The sequence below is a fragment of the Tinamus guttatus genome, unplaced genomic scaffold (genome assembly GCF_059628265.1).
Source record: "Tinamus guttatus ecotype Peru unplaced genomic scaffold, ASM5962826v1 Tinamus_guttatus_pri_ptg000886l, whole genome shotgun sequence".
NCBI classification, from domain to species: Eukaryota; Metazoa; Chordata; class Aves; order Tinamiformes; family Tinamidae; genus Tinamus; species Tinamus guttatus.
Genome location: NW_028289420.1, coordinates 32,631 through 60,058, shown reverse-complemented (window position 1 = coordinate 60,058; position 27,428 = coordinate 32,631). Strand labels below are relative to the sequence as shown.

Genomic DNA, 27,428 nt, shown 5'->3' with positions numbered 1-27,428 from the left:
GGAAGGAAGCCTCCCTCTCTTCCGGTCTCTCTAGCTGGAAAATCCCCTCTAATCTTACTGCCCTTCTTCCTGCTGTTCATCCTGCCAATTAAAATTGGGTCTTTTAATGAACTGCAAATAGTTGGGCTGTGCTTTTAGCCAGGTCCTTTTTTCTTCCTTTTCCTACCTTAGTTCTCGTTCTGTCCATGAGCCTGGGTTTGGTGTGTAATTTGTATCCCGTATTAATCTCTCATTTTGCTCTCAGCTCTTGCTTGCTTTCAGTCTTCCTACTGCTTGGCCAAACACCTGCCAAGCTACTTAGTTCCTCCTCTTTTCACACATGATGAGTGAATGGAGTCACTTCAAAGGAGTTTGTGTCTGAGGTGGAAGGAGAACAACTGTGGTTTGCCTTTGCAAGGCGTCCCCTCTAGGCACATCTACGTTATGTCCAGGCCTCCTTGCTGCACTCTCTTCTGTGTTCAACTTTTCGCTTTCTGTGTTTCAATTTCCATGTTTCAAGTAAAGGATCTCTGGGTGCGCTCACTTAAAACTGACCACCGTGAGTTGAGACCACTCATATTTGCCCTGCAACTGGGAGCAGTTCCATGTGGGCCACTGAGGAGGAGAAATGTCTCACACTGCAGGTATGTTTCTGCCACTTTCTGATTCCATTACTGGCAGTTTCGGAAAAGGACCCTTGAGCCAAGGAGCCTTAACTCTTAGGAGTGATCAAACTACTGGAACACGTCTAAAGAGACGAGATGTTGATTCTGCCCTGCGCATGTTCAGCAGTGCACTCTCTAAAAAGAAGAAACAGGACACAGGAAGCACCAACACAAGGTGGGAGAATCCATACCTCAATCCAATGTACTAATAATACTTAACACTGTACATCACTGTAATGTTACTTACAAACATTAACTAATAAATCCTCACAACACCCCTGCGAGGTAGGGAGGTATTATTATCCCCAGTGTACAGATGGGGAAACTGAGGCACAGAGAGGCTAAGTGACCTGGCCAAGACCACACAGCAAGGCATCGGCACAGCCAGTATAAGAATGGAGACGTTCCCTGGTTCCCACCCCATGCTGTCCCCATTAGACCATGTTGCCTCTCTGGATACTGGGATCCCAGGAGGACCCTTCTAAAAGCAATGCCTGGAATTGTTGCCTATTCATAATTTTTATTTGCCTTTAATGAATTATTTCACAGTTTTCCCTCATACTGTACACCGCGCTTTCACAGTCTGTTCAGCATTCTGTGGTACCCCCACAGCCTTCTCCTCTGGCACTGGGACAGCTCTTCAGGGTGTTGTAGGGTGTGCTGTGCTTTCATTAAGAGGATGTTTAGAAACAGTTTCACTGGCATTAAACTGGGAGCACGTGAGCTCTCACTGGAGACTGGTAACACAGCAGTGGGGAAGCAGGCAGAGGGCACTGATGGTAAAAAGGCATTTGTTACCCCCTGCAAAAGACCGGTGGCTTTCTTGGTTTCTTAGCTCTTCCAAGCTCCAGTAGAAACTGTTTATCTCCAACTTGCTGGGTCAGGAAGTAGTTGTCTGGGGGTTGCTTCCCTAAGGTAATAAGCAGTCAGCTCAGGACCAGCAAGGTCCCCAGCACTGCCTACACCATGTGTTCGACACTGTCTTGGAACCAGGCTGGATGTAGCCACTGTGCTCTCCTGAAAAGGGGAAGGGATATTACCATGGCTGGCAAGCAGCCATATCCAGCATCTGAGTTTCTTCTTTCAGAACTGGGATTCAATGAAGAGCAAGGGAAAGTGGATGGATGGAGCTGGGGATGAGGCAGAGCAAACAGGAAAATCCACCAAATGGGCTTCTAGGAAGGAAATGTTCCCCTTTGGGCACGTCAGCTGAAGCAGCTTCATTTTCACAAGGCTTCCTTCTCTCTCTGGGAACATCTGCTGAGCTTCATCTCTGTCAGCTGGATATATCGTATGACATTGGTATCTGCATGGAAAGAGCACACACATACACATACAGTGCTTACAACTCCCAGTGAGAGACAGATACACGGCCACATAGACACCTTCCTATCTCCTCTTCCTTGGGAGTTGCATCGCCCTAGCACTGCCTTCAGAAAGAGCCCAGGCAGGAAGGGGATCTGAGTCAAATCCTGCTGCTCTCATTCCTTCATGTTCTTTGCTCTCCTTAAAGCTCATACTTGGGAATCCTTCCAACATGAGAGTCCATATCTTCATTTTTGCCATATGCTGCATGCTGCATACTGCCTAGCCTATCCTATGTAGTGAAATTCCTGCAGACAGAGAACTGTTTCATCAGTTAGCAGAGAGCTCTGAGATCCCACTCTTATGGAGGTGGTAAGTTGAGCCCCCTTTCTCCTAACAGTATTTCAGTGTATTAAGACAGCACGAAGAATACACACATTTTATGTAACTCCTGGCCCTAGCAGTGCGGGACTGTATTCACCCTGAAGCTTAGGTTGATAAGTACGTATCCCAAGAGAGATCTCATACTTCTGCACTCATGGCCAGTCCTTCCTTGAATCCTGTACTATCATGATGGCGACTTTCCACCTGCATGGCATCCACACAGTGGCAAAAGCTATGTGATGTTGGAAGCAAGCAAGGAAAAAAAAATCTCATTGATACATAATGTAAAAATAGTTCTTTGTTCATAGCCTTACTCAGAAGGCTAGCCAGGCCAGCTTAGTCTATCTAAATTCTGAGATTCTCAGAAACCAATCTAAAGGACACTGGCAATCTTGTCATGGTCCAAGCAATACGTTTTCCCACACCAGTTGGGGAAATGAGAAGCGGTTGAACTTGCAAAAAGAAGGGCAAGTAATTGCTAACATGGCCAGCTCTAGCAAGTGTGGGTTTTGCACCCACTGGTGGTGCTGTCAGTGCAAAGTTTCCTGTAAAAATGAGAAGAATAAAACTCTGTCGTGCCCTCAGTCAGAGCTGAGACAGCAGGAGACCGCTCAGTTTCCCATAGCTCAGAGCACTCAGCAAATGTGCAGCGGGTGGCTGTGGGCTGGGGCAATGTTGTGACTTCTCAAGCTGTCTTTGGTGAGATGGGCGTCTCTGTTTCAGGCTCAGCTGCAGCCTCCCTTTCAGGTCAAGAGGGGGGATTCAGAGGGCAAGATACTCGTCTTGCTTGGGACGTTTGCAATGAGGCAAGACAAGGAGTTCTGCTCTTGCTTGTACTAGATAAAGTGCTTCAGCCTTCTAGGCTGTCAGTGCACCAGCATTTCATACCAACCAAATTTTAAAGGAGGTATTTCTAAACTGGGATCTAGTTTTGATAAAACAACTTTCAGGAGTGAAAAAGTTTAACCAAGGGACTGAAGTTTAGACCTAGGACAAAATCAGTGAGCATGCCAGGAGGGGGCTAATTTATAGTTCTGGAAAAGTAGAGATCCTATTTAAATCCAGAGTCCTGCTGTACCACGTGCCCCTCACTGAAACCTCTCTGTCCTTTTCCCTTCCAGGCTTTGATGGGTTACAACACGGTAAACATCCTTCCACAACCTGAGTGCTTGCCCAGCACAGGTGATAAGTGATGACTGAGGAGGCATGTCAGGAAATCACACCTGCCTGGGCCTGCGGGGACTTGATGCCTGGCCAAGAAGGGGATGTGGAGGTGGGGTTTAGTATATAATTAGGTGATGAGGAGTTGCCAGCTCCTTTTGGCTTGAATGGAAGGGAGGTAGCTGTTTATGGCACAACTTCACTCACCTGGGAGATTTCCACATGCCTGAGGAGCCAGAAGCAAAACAAGGTGTAGCTGCATTGAAGACAGGAGAAGCTCTCACTGGAGGTTAGCTAAAAATCTCCCCAGCAAGTTTTGACATGTTTTGCTTCCTTTTTGAGGGCTACTATTTTACTGAAGAAAAATAATGAGCAGATTTCTGTTTACAAAAGAAGAGCAGCTCTGTCTTTCACAAGTCTCTTCTACCAAATAGTGCTGCAACATTCTAGCCCTGTGCAGTATTTCATAGCTGAGCGTAAGTTTGTAATGAAAAGTGGATCCTATCTCTCAGTGAGGAAGAAATGGTCCCCTTTCACTGCGGTGGCAATCATAGGAAAGGACAACTCAGGTGACTGGATTGAACTTATACTGGCAAAAACTATAACATGAACACAAGTCTCCTGGCTCCTAGGACTGTGCTTGTGCCCCCATGCAGGGTGACCTCCTGCAGCTTTAAAGGCTATTTGCATGTCTGTCTTTAGCTTTGGTAGAGTCGTTTGTGTGCCATGAAGATAAGACTATGAACTGGTTTTAGTTCCCAGTATATCTAAGTCACAAGTGCCCAGGAAGCCAGTTCTTGGTCTTAACTGTGAGCCTGCCATATGCAGCATGGAAATCTGGCTTTTACTTTCAGTTGGTGTGGTTTTGGAATATGAGTTTTCAGAGCAGGACGAACAGAGCTTAATTGCTGGTGTTTGATGTTACCAGGTCAACGAATAGTCCATCTTTCAAACCCAGTAAGTAGTTACCTTGGTGATGTGGCCAGATCAGCGGGATCAAGCTGAAGGAGGCTTCAAGTTAAGGTGTGTGTTTGGCTGTGGAAGTTCACTTTGTTACCTGCTGTACCACCCTCTGCCCAAGAGTTCACAGAAGGTTACAAGTACACTTTGCTTTCCTCTCTTTCCAAGATGTTCCTTAGTAAGGAGTGTTATATAATTATCTTGTGTAATTTCAATCTGCTTTGATGATTTTTTTTTTAATTTTTATTTTTGAAGTAAGAAATCAGACTAAATGCAACCCTTACCTTTGACAAACAGTAAATATCCATCAGGGATTTGCTGTGCTGACAGACCTTCAGCACACTAAAACCCTTTGCTAACTAATTCCTCTTTATTATTTAAAATTCCCCCCACCAAAGAGAATAATTGCCAGTGGTTTGTGCCAGAAACATTCCTTTTTGGAAAAAGAGAACACACAGAACATGACTGTAATAATAACCAAGTGTTTTACCAGGCAGCCTACCAAAACACTGTATAAAGAAAAACGATTTTTTTTTTTTTGGATAGAAACCTTGAAACTGGGGACACTGAGTTTATCCAGGGTACATCATAATTCTTGCTCGTGTCTGTGTCCCTTCTGTTGTATCTTAACTGTTTTTTGTTACTGTTTGCATTCACCTCTTTCCCTCAAATCCCCTGCTAAATTTTCAATAATCTTAAAACTCTGAGCAGAACAATGACTCCCTGTACTGTAACAATAACAGGGAAGGGTTTGTGATGCAGAGTTGAAGGCCAGAACTGTTTTCTTGTGTACAGTAAGGGCCTTCAGGGACAGTTTCTGATGCCACTGCTTTGTGCAAAATATGTATTTGAAGCTATTGCTGTTGAATACATTAGTATTTATTTTAAGAAGCAATAAGGGACACCAAATACTGTAACTGGAGGGGGGAAAAAGGCACCAAAATACATATTGTAAAAATGGAAACAAAGCAGTTTCACTGAAATGACTTTTGCACATCTAAGCCTAGTCAGAACCTCAAGGTTAGTATAACTTTGTATTTTCCTGCAACTGCTCTTCTTTTGCATAAGCGTCTCTATTTCCTGGCTCTGGCAAGGGCTGAAAGCAGAAGGGCATACTGTAAACTAAATAGGCTAAACTGAGCTTTTAAGCACATTTTCTGAGCCAGTGTGGTGTGCACAGCTGTGCTGTCACACTGCCCGCAGCCCTGGGCCAAGCATGGCAGATGGAACCAGGCAGCCTTATGGGAGATAGAGGGGAATGGAGGGCCAGGATTTCATTGCTCTTCCAAGTGCATCCTGCCTGATGTTTCCTCAGGACACTCACCTTAGAAGCCCAGCAGGGCCAGTCCCTGTAGGACATGAGGCACCGTCATCTCTAGCAGCCTCCTTTACCTCCTCCTGTCCAAAGGACACCAGTTCCACTGCCTCTGCCAGAGCCCAACTCCTGCCTGATTTCATGGCGAGTTCGCACCATTCCATTCAGGTGCAGGCAGAAAACCTGCTCTGTGGGGTTTCATTTGCACATCGCTTCTATTTGTTTTTCTTCGTTATTTTTCAACTGTGCTTTGATTATTGTAAGCTGCTTATTTTAACAGAATTGATTTTTAAAAAATCTCCCTGGCTTTATCTCCCTACTGTGGGGTCCTGTAGTACTTTAATAACCAAAGCACTGCCTCTGCACTGATGCCTTCTGAATTTGGGTAGATCAGCATAAAGGCAGTTGCTCTGGCAGGAATAAGTGGTTTGAATATATAATTTCCATGTGCTCCCCAATTTTTATCTATTGTTTTGGACACAAGGATGAGTGATCCTTGAACAGGGAAGCAACATTTTTCATTGTAAAAATTGAAATGTATTTTCTGATGAATGCTCTATACATAAGTATGGATGTCTTTGATCAAAAACACTCTTTAGTAAAGAGATGGTGGAAGGCATGACTGTTGGTGGCTGCAAATAGTTTCCTGGCTTTGCTAAGGGGGAAAAAGTTGTTCTTGAAGATTCAGGAAATGTAATGTTGAAGATGCATGCTTCTCCATCCTGCTTTCTTCAAAAACACAACAGGGAAGGAGAGGTAGAATCCGTTTCACAAGGATGGCATTTCAGCAGTACAGCTATCCTCCAGGTCCTGCTGCAGTCTCTGCAGCCATTAATAGCAGCATCTTTGGGCGCTACCACTGCAAACTTGCTGCACTACTAGAGAATTCTTGAAGTGAAGTATGACTAAGGACACAGTGAGAGTGAGTCATACTTATCCCTGTGGAAATCAACGGGATCAAACCACAAAGTCCAGTGAAACGAAATGCAAAAGCACTCAATACAAAGTCATATTCTCACTCCCCATACCTGTTGGCTGGCGGGCTCTTGCCTCTTTCAAGTAGTAGAGTGCCTTGTTGAAGTCACCCAGGTGGTAAAATGCAACTCCTGATCGATAGAGTGCCTTGAAGTTCTCTCCTTCTTTCTGCAGCACTTTGAGGCAGTACTCCTTGACACGCTCGTAATTCACCAGCTCAGCCTGGAGCAGGCAGGCTGCAAGAGATGAGAACAGGGGGAGAGAGTGAGCAGGAAATGTTACTGCTGTATTCTTCCACTCCTGCTATCTGCATGGGGAAGAGAACAGATTAGGTGTGGGAAATGACTCATTCATGATTCAAAAAGAGCTGCAGTCATACAGTTTCTCCCCAGATTCAACTATTCACAATTTAAACACTGATGCTTTTATTTTTGGCAATCCAAAGTGAAGGGATTGTTTGTTCTGAGGAACTGGAAGCTAGCAAGGCAGTAAATGGAGTTCCCTCCACAGAACTGGAACTCCATAGGATCTAATGGCAGGGCCTGGCTCCGTGTTGTTGTAACCTCACCTGTCAGACTGAGGGCCTGAGCCAGCAAAGGGTGACCAAATGAACAGACATCTGACAAGGGAAGAAGAGACTTAATTTGATCAAACTTTGTAATGGGTTTAATGATCCAAGACTGTTAGATTTACAAATATGTAAATGCCTTTGATGCAGGCATTCCTATACAATGGGAAGCTTTGCTAAAGGAAGTAACAGAGGACTCTGTTGGAATGTGCTGCTAGCAAACAGACACCTGGAGCTACAGCACAGTGAAAAAATGTGCTAGGCTGTATGCTTTTCCCAAATACTTCAACAAGTTCATCACAAGAGGTCAGTACAACTGACTTCCTAAAGAAAAAGGTAAACAACTGTGAAGAAACAGCATGCTGAGGATTTTATGTTCTAAAGGGAAATTCTTGCATAAACATCGAGGAACCAAAGCAGATCTGCAATGAGTTTCCCCACAATGAGGAACGATATGGGGGGAAAAGGGAGATGGTTGAGACAGGCTTTGCAGCTTTGTTTTTGCTGAGAAACATCCTTGCTGGCAGTGAGTTTAAACAGGACACAGAAGTCCCTGCACTTGATAAGACAAGATGCTGGATGTACCTCCATGTCTTGCTGTAATGCTTAAGACAGTTCTTAGGAACCACCAGCAAGGACAGGATGCATTGCAGTTGCAATTTTGGAGGAATGAAGAAAGCTGTTGTCAACATGCCCTTTTGGTGCTTTAAACCAAGACAATTTGGGGAATGACATGATTCTGAGGGCTGGGGAGGATGTCTCATGCTGCAAAGGGCAGCTCAGAGGATAGTATTAGTAAGTCCTGGGACCTGGAGAGAAACTGCCCATGGCACGTGGTGTTACTTGGTGCTTCTCTGTGAAGAAATTTGCTACTCCTGGAAATCCAAGTTGTCACAGTTCAGATGTCATCACTGAACAGCCAGACTTAATTTTTTTTGCATAATAACTGCGGCCTGTAGCTGAGAGGATATGATGCAAAGTCAAGAATTCAATACAGTTCTTGATCCCTTTCCCTGTAGCCCTGAAGTCATGTACCTTCCCTGTATCTCCCTTTACACATCATGAGCAGAACCTTCCAAACCAAATTAGTTTAAGACTCTATGATCAGTTAACAGAGAATATATTCCTAACTCAAATACACCTTTAAAGCTTAAATGGCTAAATGGAAAGAATCATCAACAGGCTTTTACCCACCAGGCATTTGATGAGATAGATATGGACTGCAGCAAGGACTGCAGAACTGGCCTCACTACTTGGTTAAGAAGAAATGTATCTGCTAAAAAGATGCTTGTCTTATTTGCTTTAATTATGGACTTTTAATCTGGTTTAGCAGCACCTGCCACTAAAAGCACTTTTTTTTTGAAGTGTCAAAATTGTGACTGCAATGCACCCAGGGCTAGCTGTTTGATTGTCTGTTGGAAAACACATACATTTTTAAAAGCTCAATAGCATTTCCTCATGCAGAATTTGTCCCTTTCCATTTGTCAAACATTGATTTTTTTTTTCATTCGGTTTCTAATGGAGCTTGAAATGACTGTGCTTTGTTTTTCTTCATTTTTTCAACGCTATTAAAAAAAAAAAAAGGCTCTGTAAATTTATTGCTGGCTTCACAGCCCTGGAAACTGGCTTCCCTTCTCTATCTGCTGACCAGTAGCATGTACAGCAGTGGCAGGAGCTCTCTGCACACTGCCAATCTGATCCAGCCTTTCACGTTCTGCAATGCTGCCTTCTGGACCAACCAGAGGGAGATTTCAGTGCCTCTGTTTATTTACCACTTGGTATTTCCTGTTAGAATCATAAAAATGACTCTGAAAATGAGGAGCAGTCAGGATACTTATGTATATTAATCATTTCATACTGACTTGCTTCACAAATTGGTTTTAAAAAAAGAGAGTCCTATAAATCCTGCCAATTCCATAAACCCAACTGGGCTTCTGAATATCCAGCAGCTCTTTCTGAGACTCGCATTCCCAGCAAGGATTCTGCTAACAAGCATCCCTAGTAACTAATGCACGTGGCAGAGAGGAGTCAGCGCCACATGGCTAGTAGGATAGATGCCTTGTTATCTTAACAAAATGAGCAGATGGATAAGCAAGAAATGGTTATGTTGAAGGAGCAGGCCATTTGGAGAGCCAGTCTTTGAACTGACTCTGTTCTAAATGAAACTGAAGGGAGCAACTCCCTCGTAAATATTTAGAGGCGCGTGCTCTGTTCTTGGTGGAGTAAAATGATCTTAATAGATAGTGATTTAGTGAAAATACCAAACCTGGTAGTAACTCACTAGTCAAAAACAGAACAGGCTTGAACTCCTTGCGCTTCCTACCGAATTCCATCAGAAAAGAGCTGTTTTAAAGATGTGTTGCTTTCCTGAAGAGCATCTCTGGCTGGGAATGTTTGTTTACCACATCAAACACTTCCTCACCCTGCTCATAATAGGCCCTCAGTGAGTCCTTCTGAGGAACAGGGTGTTAGTCAGGGAGAACAAATTAAGGGAGGCTTATATCGCTGCTGTTTCTGCTTTTCTGAAAGGGCATGGGCTTGATCCTACACAGAACCACCTCCAATAGCTCCCTGGGATCAGAAGGATGCCCTTTGCTTGTGAATACAGGACTAGTCACCCATTTCCACAGGTTCTGTGTGGCTGTAATACAGCATTTGGTGGCTATGCTTTGCCAGCCCAGAATTCAAGATCTCCTTCCCCTGCCCTACCAGTGTGTGATGGTTAGTCCCTCATCCTTGAGTATCATTCTCAGTCTGCTACTGATTTACTGTACGAGCTTGAGCAAAAAGTAATTCCAGGTATTTAAAACTACACATGCCACAATGTGGTGAGAGTTCCTACTTACTGTAAAATAAGCCACAGGGAATTCCCTGGGTGAACTGTGCTATGGGAAGGGGGAAGAAGACAGCTATTTCTGCTGGCTCTGATTAAGGGGCTCTGTCCATCTTGTTCCCTGACTGAATTTTGATGCCTAAGCAAGGAAGTGAGAATTTGGGCTGTTTTGCCTCAAAAGAATAGTCTTAAATCCTTAATTCCTGGACTGAATCTAGGCTAGCCAGCTCCACCATTTGCAAGTTTGAGAGATGTTGTATAGACCTGGCACCTGTAGCTAATGGTACTGTGGGAGCTAATTTGGCAACCCTCAACAAGGTTAGGCAAAACAAATGTTAAAGCAGCTGTAGAATGAAAATACAGGCACTTTTTTTTTTTTTTTTAAAAAAAAGCTCTTGCAAGTAGTTGTAGTTAGCAGTGGTAGGAAGTTTTGAGAAAAAATCACTGCAGTTTAGGGTTTGTGGTTCTACTTTATTGCTCCTCAAATTAATTTTACTTCAATTCCAGATTATTTTTTTAGGAAGGCATCTAGGCTTGACAGGTGCTAGTGAGAAAGGATCCAGAACAGCACTTTATTTTCAAAAGCTTACTTACCTTCACTTTTTAAGAAATGTCACTACATTTCTTCTTTATTTCTAAGCTTAGCTTCAACTATCAGACACTTGTTCTTGTTACACCTTAGTCTGCTACCCTGAAAAGCCTGTGTTTGCTCCTGCATCAGAGCTTTGGGGCTCTGATCAAGTCATTGTATAATAATCTGCACAAGGATGTACCTAGAGTCTTTTATCAAAAAAAAAAAAAAAAAAAAAAAAACTTCAGCTTTCTTCACTTTTATGGCTCTTTGAGCATTGAAAATTAAGCTCAATTAAAAATGCTGTCAGTTATCATCTTAGCAGAGAAACATCTCCAGGTTATATAATAGCTCACTTTGGCCTGAACTTTTGGCTTCTGATTTTGGCTGAGCCAAGAACTAAGTCTGGAAGCAGGATGTAAGTCTAACATGGAGTTTCTGAACGAAAATATCATTAGGTTTTTTATTTATTTATTTATTTTTTGCCAGAGGGTAAACCTGTATGCCAGAACAAACCTCCAGACCCAGTTTACACACAACAGTGGCTAAATTCCCACTGTAAGCAAGGCTTTGGACCAAGCCACATTACTGTGAACTTAGCAGCTGTAAACAATGTTAGCATATCCCTGCCCTGTGGCATGTGCCTTAGGTTCAGTGCATTGTGTTAGCCATCACAAGAACTACATTTACTGCTTTTTCTGAGAGGTGCAAAGGCCCTTGTCCTACAGGTCACTGTCACCCAGGCAAGTTGGGGGGCACTGCCTATTTTTAAGATTGTCTAGGCCTTTCCCCTCTAGGAAAGACTTCAGCTAATAGCTTCATTACTTATAAGTACTGGACTAAAATCTTACATGTGAAATGTCTGATGTATGCTTTTGGAAAATGTCATTCCAAACTTCTAGGTATTTTTGCAAGTAGGCTAAGGAAATACATCTTAGCCTTCCCTTGTTAAAGATTTCTGGTGACTGTCTCTTTGGATTTGTATTGAGTCCTGTCATCACTTGGCTCTGCAAACTGAAATCTGGCAGATATCATTCGTGTCAAGCAGGTGCCTTCTGTCATCTTCAGAGTAATGTATAGCTGGCCAAATGATAATTTCCCCAAAAGAAAAGCAGCCTGCATCTAGTACTCAGTAGAGATGTCCTAGAAAAAGGTACTCAAATCTATTTAATATTCTGTCCACTCCAGGCACAATTCAGTTGGGAAACAGAGTGCAAAAAACATCTTTTACAGCTTCACTAAGCAGAAGAAAAAAGGACAGGAACTGGAAACTAAACTAACCTGGGTTGCCTACCTTCAACAGAAACATAAGGAGACCGACTTGACAGGCAAGAACACTGGGACTGAGAGCTGTGTGGGGACACACAACCATAGGACTGGAGAAGAGATGTATTGAGGGGACAGGGCTTGATCATGCACTGAGGTTTGGGACAAGCTGCTAAAAAAATAGGAGGCATGGGGCAATTAGCCTGGGGGCAAAGAGGAACATTCACAACAGCTCTTCCAGCAGATCATTTAGCCTAAATTACATCCCCATTCTGAACTATCTTTGCTGGTTATTACTGGCCAAGGGACACAAATCTCCAATGCCTTAATTTAGCACTTGTATTTATTCCCTGGAGACTGCCACAGGCATCCTGTGCAGGAACTAATAGTCATATGGTTGAACAGCCCACAGGTACCTAGGCAAAAGGGTCTGAATCCAAATGACCTCTGTTTTTCCACCCCTTAAAAACTGAAAATCCAGGGTACATTATATTTGCCTTCTAGAAACATATTGGTGCATTTGGTCTGCTTTCACTGAGGAGTTTACTGTGATGGAGCAAAGCTGCTAAGACTGTTCTACAACATGCTGTGATTTTTTTTTTAATAAGCAAAATGCAAGCATATCTTCATTTGTTTGGTTTTCAAGCAGAAAAAAATAGCCAAGTAGCTAAATCAATTACTGCCCACATCTGAAGTGAATTTTCCTTTTTCGCTGCATTTATTTTTGATTCTACCATTGGAAGTTAACGGTGAATGTGTGGATTAGCGCTCTTTAGAAAGTGCTAGGTGCTCTATCCACTAAAAACTCGATGTGCATTTCATAGCCTGATAGTGTCATTCCCAGAAATAACCGTGATTTAACCCTGCAAAATACTTTGCTTTCTGATATGACCTCAACCTAAGTATAGAAACCATCAGCTCACTTAAAATCTCTTTAAATTGCAGGAAGATGGAGCACATTCTTGCTCTAGTTCTATTTTGGAAAACACATGATTGATGCTTTGATATAACTGCTTCAGGGTTTTATTCAGACGTATGATTAAGACCTTTATGTATCATTGAGCAGGCTTTGTTCTAGCATATCCTTAAGCCTCAAAATGATAGGTCAGACTAGGGGTGTCTCATAATACTTCTGTTATTTCAGAAGAATTGTCATCCTTCATGGTGATGCTCTTCCTCAGAGAAGGAAAAAACATGGCAGTGATAAGGTTTGTTTTATTTTTAAGTGTTTGGGAAGAGAAGTTATTGAGATATAACAAAATCATTAATAAAAGTACCTCAGAAAGTTAAAACAAACAAACAAACAAAAAAACCCAAACCTTTTGGAATAAACAGCAGTCTCCTAACCATGCCACTCATGGATGCATCATTAATATCTGTGCACTGCAGACTGTGTAGCTGGTGTTTTATAACAAGCATATGGAGCTGAGAGTGTTCACTGAAGGGGTTAAAAGGTATACCATCACTACAGGACATTGAAAATGAGCCCTATTAGTAATTTAAGTTACAATTAATTTCTAAAACAAGTTAAAATGTTGCATGAGGTGACGCTGAAAATGCAAGGCGTTATTTTAGATTAAAAGTCACCTTGGACTTAAGCTTCTATAGTTTTAATGTACAACGTAAAAAGATCTGGATGCTTGTAATACTATATGTAATTAACTAAATGAAACTGGATCCAGATTTTCCTTAAGTCAAGGTTATTGGTCTGGTGTGTAGAGACCACACAGGTTACATGTCAATGCCAGAGCCCAATTTTAAGGCTATGTTTTAACTTGGTAAATTTCCAATCCTGACTGGCACTGAAGGGAGCCGTATGAGATAAAGAGAAAGTAAGAAACCTCCACCAGGTCAACAGAACAGAGGTGAAGCATCCACATCTGCACTAAGCATCGTATGTGCTGGGCTTTTCAAAAAAGTAACCCCGTATTCCTCAAAAATGGGATGCTTAGAAGCCTCCAGAGAAATGACACATGCAGTTACATCACAGGGCTGAGACACTAATTATGATCTGCAGTTTCTCCCACAAAATATTTCCTTTCTCTATATAGTCCAAGCTTGCAAACAAAGGATTTCCTGGCTTCTCACCAGTAAGAAGCTAATTATAGACAGCTTGATAATGTCTGACAATAATCTGATCAGATGACTCCTATTTCCTGGACAATCTTAATGGGATCAAAAGGGAACACTAGAATTATGGTACAACTTCTCAGCCACTGACACTCTCATTTACTCTGTTCCATGTACCAGAGGTCTGAATATGCCCGTCATGTTTCTGCATACAGGGAAATATGTAGAACATTAAAATCCACACTGTATGACAGACTGTCTTGCTCTGTAGGGAGAGATTAATGCTAAATGAGGTGTGAATCCACAAATGTTTGGAGATCCCAAAGTCATCCACCTCTTCCAAGCCACCATCTCCTCCTCAGCGTGGCTTTCCATTTGTAAACAGATTGTGACTCTTCCTCCCCATTCTGCCTCCTTGGATATGTTTTCCTTCTGGTACATAACATGGATTCCATCTTTTCTTGGCTGCTCCAATGTCCTTTGTATCTCCTCCAGAAGAGACTTTGATTTTGTAGCACCAGCTAGCTTTCCCAGGAGATTTTAGCAGTGAACGAAATATATGGATACTTCAGCAATCGTATTTTAAGAGGAAAGGCCAAGCAAAATCTAAGGTAAGGGAAAAAAATGGAAACTCCGATCTAGTAGCTCTCAAAGTTGCTGCTCAGCTGCTCATCTGCGTACTGGCTTTTTGAGACTGGCAGCCCACTAGCAGGAGAGTAGGACTCTCCTGCTGCCATTTCCTACAACCTTGGAATGCACAGGGCTGATAAAAAGGAGATAAGTGACAGCTAATGTGAGCTGTCAGCACATCTGCTTAATTTCAGTTTGATAGGGTAATCAATCTTGAGGATGTAAAAGAAACAGTAGATGTTATATATCTTGATTCTAGTCAAACGACACATTCTCCTGACATTTTCTTAAGCAAATTTAGGAGAACAGCCTAAATTAATAGGCTTAACTTCACTATCAAAGTGGAACATAATATTAAGTAGGATTCTACACTTATGTGTCTTAGTGTGGTATTCAATATTTTCAATAAAGACCTAAATGACAGAATACAGACCACTTCTTCAACCTCTGGATAACACCAACATATGAAGAGCTGACAGTACACTGGAAGACAGGGTTAGCACCCTCACAAATTGGAGAAGTGTCCCAATAAGAACAGGATGCAATTCAATAGGTGAGGTGCAAATGAAAGGTATTATAATTAGGTACTATAAAAGAGCTTAAGGCGGAGATCATCTTCAAATTGCATCTTCTGATCTCCATGCTTTGATTTTTTCCCAGGAGAGGGGGGAGCAAAGTCCTAGCAATTCATTGGCAGCACAAGAGTGTATGTATGCAAGTTTTTAACCACCAGATCATGTTGACTTGTCTCCATAAACACTAATATGTTCTGCTGCCACATTAGAGTAGATGGAGATAACTTTGTTTGTTTTTGCTAAGGTTGTTCTTGTTGTCTGGCAGGTTAAGCCCCTGGAAGGTTCTCCTCTCTAACTTTATATTTATCTAGTAATTTTGACCTATTTTTATCTTTTTAAATCAATACTCATCTAGTCCAGCCTGTATGAGTATTTTGCCTTAAGTATGACTTCAAGTATGTTTAGCCTTCAAATCTACTGTGCTGTTTGCTTATTCTACTGCCCCTCCCTTGCTATTTGCCTCTCAAGCTTTTCAGCTCCTATTGCTTTCCTTTTTTTTTTTACTGCTGCACCTATTTTACATTGTATCCTTTCTTCCTCCATCCTTTTGCTGCTACTGAAGTTCACTGGATGAATCTGTTCTCTTGAGTCCTTTTCACAGGGGGAAAAGTACCTAGAATTTTATCAGAGATCGGCAACATCAGATGGGGACAACCATCAGGTGAACGTTTGCAGTTCAGCAGAAGTCCAGCTCTAACAAGTGCTATCATGTATTTTTTGTTTGTTACTAGTGAAAGTGCTGGAATACTATGGGCCCTACTGGGCCCAGCTGAGGTGGGGAAGGGATTTCTGCATATAGGGAGATACTTTAGAGAACATAATGGGGACTCAGGCTGCCTTCTTCACTGAAGTGGGAAGCCTCCTTTGCTCATAGCGGTTCACTGAGCAGACAACTGATGGCAGCCATGCGAATGCAGTTGCAGTGGCTTGAAGGCTCTTAAATGAAGTCGCTGACAGTTGTGCATGCCCTGATTACCTCGAGCCTGGCTTACTGCAGCGTGTTCAATTTGGAACGAAAGCTATCGTTTTATCCTGTGCTATTCACGAGGCGGGATGATGTGGCCACATAACATCTGTGTGCTGTGCCCTGTGGTGGCTCTTAGATCACCTCCCAGGACATGTGAAAGAGCTGACAATTACAGAGCCTGTGAAGCAACAGGGAACAGCTGCCTCCAAGGCCACTTGCTTGTGCATTTGTCCTGTTGGTAGTGACTGAAATGCTCTTGTTCTTTCTTAAGCCTTGTCTATATTAAAAGTGTCTCATTGGCAGGACAGACATCAAATGAGGAGGCATATTTATTTCATTAAAATAATCCGTTCACGTGTTTTATGCATATTCAGCACAGCCCAGCACTTCCATTTTAATTAAGATTTGAAACAGAAAATATAACTTCTATGTAACCTCTATAACCTCTAAATATAACCTCTATAACTTCTGCAGGAGAGATAGGAACTGAATAAATCAGAGAGAAGAGGCCAGAGCTGACGCTCTTCTTGGAAAAAGTCATATATACTTGAAGAAAGAGAAAGAGGTACAAAAACTCTCAAAATTATATTTTCTTTAAAAATGCACTACATAAACTTACAAAGAAGATTGCTTTACGAGCAACAGAGAAAGTGACTCTGACTGTCACTGTGCTGTGCTCTGATATCTTGTACAGGGTGAGTTTAAACTTCACTTTTTTCGTGTAGCTAGATCTCTCATGGTCCTTGCCTCTTTCCTGCACTCTGCTTGGAACAATATAGACTTAGCATCATTGAAACATTTATCTTTCTATCAAATGGTTAGTTAAGAGGGAACTGACAGGTAGATCATACAAAAAATACTTGCTTGATTTATTTCCTTTGGAAATCAGGCTAAAATTAAATAACCAAAGACCAAAGTGACTCAATGCAGTATTTGCTTGATAAAGTCTGGGCCTGAGCTGTGCGGGAACATAAGCTAGTCCTCTGTCTAATTAGGTGCCCTCTTGTCAATATGAGTTGTAGCAAAGTGCTTCAGGTAAAGATCTCAGTGCATTCACAAATCCTTACTAAACCATGTCTGCGCAATGCATTGCCAGCACTTGAAGGACGAGGTAGGCTTGTATGTCCACTCTGGGGCATGTGCAAGGCAGTTTCTATCCCAAGTAGGAAGCTTGTTTTTCAGACACTGGGGACACAAAAATAATTGTACTGAATCATGCTGATAATACAATGTCCTGTCTTGACTGTGTCTTTTCAGTTAAACTAGGGAAGATGAAGTATAGTCCATGGGCTAAAGAAGACAGAAATGGCTTCTGTTGACATGCAAAATAATAGTCTATAAATAAAGATTGCTAATAGAATTCCTCTGGAATTAATTTCAGAATTGTGCTTGTTTAGTATTTTCATTAATGCCCTTGATGCAAAAGTAGGAGTGCTCTACTAATGGACATGGAGTTGGGTTGTACTGTCATAAAGGATGAGGATGACGGTGACATATAGAAATAACTGCATGATCTGGTGGACAACAGTAAATTATTTCTGATAGAAATCAGTAATAATAATGTGAGATTTTGCTCTCTGTAACCAGTAACAGAAATGTTTGCTAGAATTTTTGAGCTCATGAGCTGGAAACATCCACAAAGGAAAAGGATGTGAATATGCCAGCTGATCATAGGAGGACTGAGTCATTTATGTGACACGGCCTTGCACAAGAAAATGAAAACCTCAGAGAAGTTTATTCATAAATTCCAAATAGTTAACAGCTGTTCTCAAGCATGAAAATGTAGTATTTGCTTTACAGTTTTATCCTATTAATATAGCAGTGAATGTCCTCCTTAGTTACATGTCTAAGCCTTCTTTTCTAACCTTATTAGGTTCCTTAACTTAACGATACCTTCTGGCACAGTGCTCCAAGTTAATCAGCTCTAGGTTTTAAAAACTATTTTCTACTTTTTTTAATTTAATTTATTCCCTCTCCCTGCTTAACCCCCTGAATTACTTATGAAAGATCCTGGGCTGTTTCAGTTTGCATTCCATGACAGTACCTAAGAGAAGGTATGAGGGAAAATGAGTCCTTTTTCTTTGTGTACTTCCAGTATAGGTGAGGATGTTATGTGCCTCTGATTTCCTTGCAGCACACATGCACTAGTGTCTCTTGAGCTGTTAATCACTGCAAATAATTTAAGAGGATAGTAATCTAGAATTTGAATTATGTTAGTATTAAAAATATGGTGACTAAAGAAGAAATTGAGGATTAACTTCACACCCTACTGCCTGATGAGAGAACCACATCTATAAGCATGGGGCAGAGCCTGTAATTTGGCTCTTTCTGAAGAACTAGACAAAAAAAAAGTGCTTTTGCAGAAGTGCTGATTTATAGCAATAGATCTTCCAGGATAGATTCCTTCCCTTATGTTTCTGCTTCTGCAAGATTATATGAGTGAGACGGTGAGCTCTCCAAATAGATCCTGTCTGAGAATGGATAGAACCGTTTCATTATACCCTGAAAGACTGAAAGATATTTGGATCTTTTTGCCCCTTTCATCTCTGAGAGCAAGAGTTGGGTAGGAAAATGTGAATCCTCACAGCTTCTTTCCCATGGCTGACGAACAGATCATTTTTTATCTTATAAGTCACTTTTTCCATCAGGATGAATTTGTGAGTGATGGTCACTGTAGGGACATCCCAGCACACTGAAGGTAGGAGTTTGATGGCCACTTCAGCCCAAGAATAACCCAAGGAAGTACTCAGTGTCTGACATAAATTTTCAAGTCACAAATATTTCTGCTTTTAATTTGCTTCTGGGTGTAAGTTTCTTCTCTCTGTGTTGAGGAATGTACAGGGCAAAGTTGTGCTTGTTTTCTGTTCTACCTCATCTGCTTCAGGCAGCAATAAACAGTTCTGCTGCCTGGAGTCAACAGCTTATTTGAATTTGAGAGTAAACTAAGATAAACAGGGTCCATCTGAGAAGATCTGAAATCACTGCCAATGCACTGTTAGGCTAAGCCTTAAAGAGGCATCAGATAGAAAAGCAAATTTATACCACTGATGGATAAAGTTCTGCCACAGGAGCGTGAACCCTCTTGCGTTAAAGAACAAGACATTTTGCAAAATGGTAGTTACTGCACTTGAGTATGTGAAGGAAATGAGCCATTGAGATGTTTCTAAGGTGGCTGAGCCAGAATAACAGCAGAGGCGTGAAAAACTACAGTTGTAATCAGTCCATCACAGGACCCTTGGAATCAAAATTTGAGAAAAACTAGCTTGTTGGTTTTTTGCTGGCTGACCCAGCTGCTCTTTTCCAGCAGCTCCCAAGGAACTAGATCGACAGCTAGATTAGTAGAGTTTTGCTGCCTGCCACTCTGATACAAAAGGAGTTGCTGTTCTCATTGATGCAGAACAATCTTCATGACAGACCCCTAAACTGGCAGCAAGGAAATGCGAGAGACAATGCTCCTACTGAGGAAAGAATGGGAAGGGAATATTGAGCAGTGACTGGAGAAGCACTTGGTCTAGTGGGACACACTTGAAATGTGACCAACACTCAGCATGCCATGTTCTGCTGGGCTTACGCGGCAGTGTAAAAATGTCTGTTTTATAGTAGCACTCCATCTAGAAACATGCGGAGTTGCATGCTTCCCTTGTTGGTACAACGCAGGAGTGAACAGTTCTGAGATGCTATGAATAGTCAGAAGCTTGGGACACAGGATTTGTTGCACAATCCTGGGTTCTCTGCTAATGCAGACATACAAACTGCCAGCAGCTTGAAGGAATTCAGATGCAGTGAGACACCATGGAGCAGAGCCTGAAAACAAGGTAGATGAGTCGGCCTTGCTGACAGGACAGAGAAGGGAGAGGCCTTTGCCTGGGAAGCTGAGAAACTGAGAAGTTTGACATGGTACATTGCAACTGGAAGAGTCAGCAGAATAATTCAAAAGGGAAAGGAGTGTGATGAGTGAGAGAAGGACACTGGGGATGGACTGGAGCAGTACTGGGATGTCAGAGGACTGCTGAGAAGGCTGCTCTGGTAGGCATGTATGCTGAGGAAGTGGAGGTGGACAGGCACAGACTGCGTGTGCAGACCTGCCTCCACAGTTCAGAAACATGACAGGAGCACTGGGTACACAGGACAAAGCCAAGGAGAAGCAGATGGTGCTATCCAGCCTATTAGCCTCAGGGTTATGACATGTCCAGAATTTCAGAGAATGGGGAGAATAGAATATATTTTAAAGACCATGACATTAGCTACTGGAGAGTGACAGATGAGTTCTGGCAAGTCTAGCTATGACAGATAAAAATCATTGCTCCCAGCTGTCCGTTTTGCCAAGGGTTATAGCAGAGTGTAACGTGACTGTGGCTAATTCACTTCCATGAATTATTTTAGCACCATCTTCTGCAGTGTCCTAAACTAAGAATGGCTGTAGTGAGGCAGGTCTGTGTCGTCCAGCCCTAGTTCAATGATTGCTAATCAAAGCTGCCTGGGGAAGAGTGCAAGAACAGGGCCAGCTATACTGCCTTACTGCCATCCCTCAACCTCAAAGACTCTGAGGTACAACAGAATGTTCCTTAGCTGAAGCTACTTTCAACAATACCTGCAGATTCCAGAAGCTGCACTGATATGACAATCTTTGTTAAAAAGAATTAAGTAATACTCCAGGCCACCACAGAATTTACCTGCATTCATCTATCAATGTCCTAAATGTACTGCATTCATCCAAGATGCAATGCAGGAATAACCAAAAGGAGACATAATTCTAGGCAGTCATTAGTAGCAACTAATGACTAATGCTGATAGCTAACTGTCTCTTTTTTTTCAAAGCATTTTTAACACTCAGTCACTGGTATAGTAACCTCTTTAAGTTAAAATCAAGATTAATAAATGGTTGTCTATTTATATCACTGTTCCTCATTCATTAGAACACAGAAGGAAACAAGTAGCCAGTAAATTTCCTACAAACTTCATTATGAAGTTTCTCCCTTCATTTTTTTTCCTTAGTTCCATACTCTTCTGTATGTTCTTTTCTGTGAGATGGCATAATGTCAAGAAAAAACTAGACCAGGCAATATTTAGAGCTTTCTTTTCATTTAGTCCCCTCTTCTTTTACTGTTCATTTCCTTACATCGGCTGCGTATTAGATCTCACATCTAAAATCCAATGTGACACCCTCTGGTGACCCTTTTACCCTTGCTGTACCAGTCGCATTGCTTACAGGACACTGAGGTATGAGAGGTTTTCCTGCTGAATTGATGAGCAGTTTCATGGCAAAGACTAGAAAGAAGGGTCTGAAGCTGGATTAGATATTTCTGAGCCTGAGCCCAAGCAAACAGGAGGAAGAGAGCTATGTTCCACTTGCCAGTCATGCAGAGGTGGCCCAGCTCCCAGAAAAGAAGGTAACCATGGAGCTCACTGGTGGTTTTAGTAATAGATGAGGAACCAGCTGTGACTTTCAAGTATGAAAGTCAAGGTTTTATCAAACCAGCTGAACCATCTCCAGCACAGTACTGATGGAGACCTGGGGAGATATAAGAGACTGTGACTCACTGCAGGACTCTTGCTGGAAGAAGCTCCACCACAGAATCTCAGGACAGAAAAAAAGCTGACAGGAAGAGTTACTAAAAAATTCTCAAAACATATCAATGCACATTTCACAGCAGCAATCACAAACCTCTAGATAAACAAATTAACCTTTGTTGTGTGTTCCTAAGGGGGCTTTGTGATTTTTGACATCTGCAGGTAAGCTGTAGCTAACTCCTGTAACTCTTTCCCTCCCAAAGTCTGAAGCATTTCCATCCCATCCCATCAATGCAGAAGAAACTGCTGCCCGAACAAGGAGATCTTTGTTCTCCATAACAAAAAGATATAGGTAAGTACAGAGCAATTCCACAGCTCAATTCATGGCAATGACTTCTAATCCCACTTACTTTAATCATGCGGCAGGTTTGGGGGCTATCATTAAAATACTATGCATAGTCACATGTGTTCTTTCTGTGCCTGCAATTGCACCTACCTGGAGCAGTGTCTGCATCAGGCAGACACTGTATCTGTAAGTCAGATATTCCCAAGGACTCTGGCTGGGTAGATGATCTAAAATAAGAGTGTAAGAAAACTCTCATCTCTATCAGTCGGAGTGCAGACCACATCCTGCTTTTACTTGCTGCTGACTGTCTTCCTTTCACATTGTATGACACTCTTAGAGAGGGTGTTTTTTGTTGATGTAGGAGATTAAAAAACTTCACAGCAAGCAGCAATCCAGTACTGTTCTAACACCCACAGAACCATTTGCCCTAGTAGAGTCTGTACTTGTAAACTGCTATATCCTGTAAGCGGGATTTTAGAAGAGACTCCCTGTGAGAACTCTTGGTGGATGGTCAGGGGAGATGAGTTTTATCAGCTTTTCTCATGTTCAGTCATATTCTTGGTTGGGTTAACTCAGTGGAACCAGTCACAAAAGTCTGCATGACTGCTGACTGTTGGGAGTGGTACCTACACCCTGATTGGGAATCCAAGGGTGGGTGCTGAAGGTTCCTATGCTACTGTAACTGGTATGTTTTGTGACACTGACTTTTGCCAGTTTGACAGCATGCAAACCTGATGGCAGCAGTGAACACCTCTGCCAGTGTCCATGGGCGAACCTCATCATCCAGGCTGAGAGGTATCTTGGACTGCTATATTTTGTAATACTCTGCAGGTACATGTGCCCTCCTACCAGGACTCCTATAATATGCTAAAAGCACTTGAATCGATATAAATGCAGATAGGTGAACTGAGACTCTAAGAAACGAAAGAAAGTAATCAGATGATAAATCAGTTAGTACAGAGAGGCAGGATAAAAAATCTAGATCTCCAGTATCCACTACCATTCCTAATCCACAGCTTTTTATCTCTGGTTCTCTTTCTAGTTTTCTCTAGGGTTCCTCTAGCCAGGACAAGCTCTAGAATTTCTACATGCTTAGGCAAGCTCACAAACATTTGCTTATCACACTAACTTTCCCTCATAGGAATAAGCTTAAAACTATGCTTACCCTTAGCATTTTGGTGGTTTGGAAGGACTAGGGCAGAGCAGAAAGTCCTTTTGATCCTGTAAACTGTTAGTGGAGAGGCTGAATAAAGCAATCATTGCATTTAATATGAGCAGTGGTTGCATTTATAGTTGGTAAGTGATCCCTACCTGCATGCAGTTCATGAAGCATTTAAAATTCTTCTAGACAAAAGATGCTCTATGAGTGGGGAAGAGACATCAGTGATATTTGACCAGTTTGGTTTTCTGCATGCATTCTTCATACAAACATCTTAAAAAATAATTTAAAAAACCCCACTGGCTTGTGGAAACTCAACTGATTGCACCATTGGGATTGGATTGTGGTTCCTGTTCTGTTTACATTTGGGCTGAGATAGGCAAAAAGAGGTCAAGTGATTTCCTCCTTCCTCAAGGTCAGAGACAAGTCAGTGATTCATAAAGCAATGGCTGTCTTTGCCTTATAGCCCACATCCATTCTGCAGGCCTCTCTGCTGTTGGTATGATTTTTCTGTGGCTATCACTACTGTTCTTCCATCTGGCAATGTTTATCAAAAAGACTTAAAGTGGAGGGAGTTTGGCAGGCCTGTGTAATACAACAGCACTGCACTTTGCAGATGTGAAGGCGAGTTCCTGGTTGGAAGCCTAGTAAAAGAAATGAGCACTACTAGCAATGGCAGGCAGTGGAAAAATCCTAGGCCAATAAATAAATAAATAAATAAACTAACAGATTAGAATTATTTGAATTGAACTGAATAGCTACAGTTGTGAGAGTGCCAAGGAGCAACAAAAGCTTAAGGTTTAGACTCAACTATTGTGCACCACTGGTTAAACAGGAGTTGGGTGCTCTGTCTCATGGTACAAGGAACCCTTGTTGGAGGTGCTCTACAAAAGCAGCAGAATCAAACAAGAACATGTGGGCATGTTTGTGCCTAAATTTACATTCTACAAGGCAACAAATGGACTGACAACAATTTAGTGTCTGCCCACATGTTCTTACTCAGGTAGTCACTGTTACATCAAAAAAAAAAAAAAAAAAAGTCAACCCCAGTTGCAGTTGTTTGTGTGCGCAGCCTTCACCTCTAAGATTACCCCAAATCCCTTTCCGGTATACAATTTCTACCTGCCTATTTGTCTAAGAATATAATCAATTACACGTGATGCCCTCCGACTGCTATAACGTTTCTAAATATGCAAGTTGTGTGTGTGTGTGTATGCATGCATCTAAATTTATGGTGCAGAACATCTCCAAAAGGCGAAAGTGTGGTAGCCACTTGAAAAGTGGCAATTCAAAACCAAGGTGGGCTTCTTAGATGCTAAGCTTAGAGAGTACATAGAGGTGCTAACAGAATGTGATAACAAGGGACACTCTGATGACAGTTGCTAATTCTACCGCATACAAATCATAGCTAAGTCAAAAACTGCCTTCTGTAGAATTAACATGTACTGCTGCTATGCTCTCTGCAGCTTATTTATTTTAAAACCAGCTCTAGGCACATGTCCAGTGCTCAGAAGTAGAACCACTTGCATCTTCCCTCTTCCCCACAAAGAGTAACACTGACTTGTACTCAAACAGGATGCTGAGCCCACTGCTAGAGCTTGCTGTGTAAGGACACCAGTGGCTTCTCCTGGAACACACCATAACCCAAGAGAGGTTCACTGCAGCACCTCACAAAGTATCTTTTGGGAAGGTTTAATAACTGTTACGACAGCTCTGAGAAAACTCCTCCTTCAGACACTAATTCACAGAGCTTCTGGCTAGAATGGGGACAGTGGAAGGGGGCTAGTAGTAGCAACACTGCAATTTCAGTTTAACTGCATACTCTCCTCTTCTTCAATGGGCAGCATTGTTTTTTTTCAATGCTTATGTTCAGACACTGCATCAAATAAACATGAAACCTCCCTGTTCTTAAGATCTTTTCTCTGCTCCTACTGAAACATATTACAACTGTCTGTGCAAAATGATACCTTGAGCTGCTGTGAGGTTATCTCAAATCAGGAAAAGCACCAGTTACAACTCCAGAGTTATTATACCTGCTTGTTATTCGCACTGGTGAATTTAGGTAAAATCTGCTCAAATGTAGGTTAAAGATGGAGCACACATTCTCCCACTGTCTCTCACTGCTACTGCTGACAGGATCAAATACAATCAGCAGTGAAAAAAATTGCCTGCACAAACTAGAAACAGTAAATACATATGCTGGACAGCCTCCACCATGCAGGACAATCCTGTCAGCACGAGTGTAAACACTTCCAGCAAGGGAATTTGTGTACTCAGCAGAAGGTGCCACAGAAGCTAATTCCAATTCCTCCCTCCCAATTCATTTGCCTTCTAGATACCACATCTCATTTGTATCTCAGTACTGACAGTCAGAAAAGATATTTCCTGTGAGTATTTTTTTGAACTGCAGAACACTCTAAGCTATATTGTTCATAGCATTACGGGCCCTTTGTATTAGCTTGCCAGTCTGAAAGAGCCTTGCCTTCTACAGTGTGTTTTGATAAACCTGCAGATAGAAATTTTCAGAGACAAAATTAGAACTGTGTAGTAATGGTACCACTGTGTAATATCACTTGTCTCTCTATGCCTTTTAAACAGTATTTTGAAGGAAGCATACTTGAAAACACGATAAAAGGGGTTTAAACTGTGCTGCATCCCACTAATCACATGGAGATAACAGATCAACATAGATTGAAAGAAGAAAAGATTCTAGGCTGGTATTTTAAACCCTGTTTGCTTTAATCAGGAAACATTGCTAACCAAATCTGTCTAGAAAGCCAAAAGCCAAGTGATAGCAACAGCTGACACACTAACATCCCTAATTTTGCCATCTTTTTCCCCCAAAGATGTAAAGGATGAAAAGTGACCCTTCATCCTTATGGGCTGCACAGCTCTCAATTTTGTCAGGCTGTGCACCTCTTTCAGTTTATGAGCACCTTGTATCCTGCATGCACTTAAGGACAAGGTCTTCTTTTAGAGATTCTTTCAGCTTAGAAAGCAAAAGTGTGTGTGGTTGCAGGGAACAAGAATAGCCTCTGATCTTGCAGTTCTTTTTTCAGCAAAGCTCACTTAAGTCAATAGGAGTTTTGTCTTGGACTTCAGGGTCAGGCTGTAAGGTAGTTTAATGCTTACCCTTCCCTTGCACCTTCTCACAGAACTTGTTCAAAACAGAAAGCAGGGAGCCAAGGAGCAGTGATCAAAAGTCCCCTGGCCACAGCCATGACCAGTGTCTAGCAACAAGCCAGTACTATATTTGCTAATGTTTGAGATCCACTTTTGCAGCTAAGAGGAAAAAAAAAAAAAAAAAAAAAGCAAGCTTTTTGTGTCTAGTACTATTTGTAGCTATTGCAATGGCTCCCAAACCCTTCCCTTTCCTCCAATCGAATGTGACAGAAGGCATCTCTCTGTGCACTGCTGCTAGTTATGAGCACCGCGACTGGGGCTCTGCGCAGGGACTGAAGGACATCGTGGGTTTGAGGGAGCAGGCGCTGCACCCTCGGGCCATTCCCCAGCCTCTCAGCCCGATCCCCGGCCACACTTTCGTCTAAGCCCGAGCACCCCATGTCCCCGCGCTACCCCACTCGCCTGCAGGGCAGAGGGCGCACGGGGAGGCTGCGAGGTGGCCAGCGGCCTCGCAGCGCACGATGCCCCAGCGCAAGCCAAGGCTGGTGCACCTGGCACACTCCGGGGCCAACCTTGGAGATGGCAACAAAGCACCGAACTGCGACAAAACGCCCACGGCGTGACAAGCAGGGCGGGGAAAGGGGCCGCGCGGGGGCGCCGAGGGGATGGAGGTGGTCGGGGGCCCCGCTGACCTGCCAGGCTGTTGTAGCAGTCGACCTCGATGGCCTCCACCGCCTGCCTGTGCTCCTCGCTGAGCGCGGCCCCAGCGCGCTGCCCGCTCGCCTCCTGGCTCAGCAGCAGCGCCTTGAGCTCGAGCAGGGCGCGGTGGTACTTGCCGATGGCCTCCCTGAATTTCTTGTCCTTGTAGCACTGCGCCCCTTGGCTCTTGAAATCCAGCGCCCGCCCGATGAGCTCGCCCGCCTCCGCGCCGCCCGGCTCCGCGCCGCCCGCCGCCGCCCGCGCCTGGGCGCCCCCCGCGGGGCCGTGGCCGTCGCCCGCGCCGCGGCTGCCCGCGTTCAGCTTGCCCGCCGCCGGGCTCGCCCTCTCCATGGCCGCGGCGGCGCC

At 42.8% G+C, this 27,428-nt stretch overlaps 1 protein-coding gene across 1 annotated transcript; it reads right to left on the bottom strand.

Annotated features, from left to right (window-relative positions):
- Positions 1–820: 820 nt before the first annotated feature.
- LOC148591270 (tetratricopeptide repeat protein 9A-like) lies at positions 821–27,428 on the bottom strand. Its single transcript, XM_088537901.1, has 3 exons — positions 27,056–27,428; positions 6,798–6,980; positions 821–1,950 (listed from the first exon to the last, which is right to left on the bottom strand). Exons 1-3 carry the CDS (start codon positions 27,411–27,413, stop codon positions 1,871–1,873), a joined length of 621 nt encoding a protein of 206 aa, XP_088394027.1. The 5' UTR covers positions 27,414–27,428; the 3' UTR covers positions 821–1,870.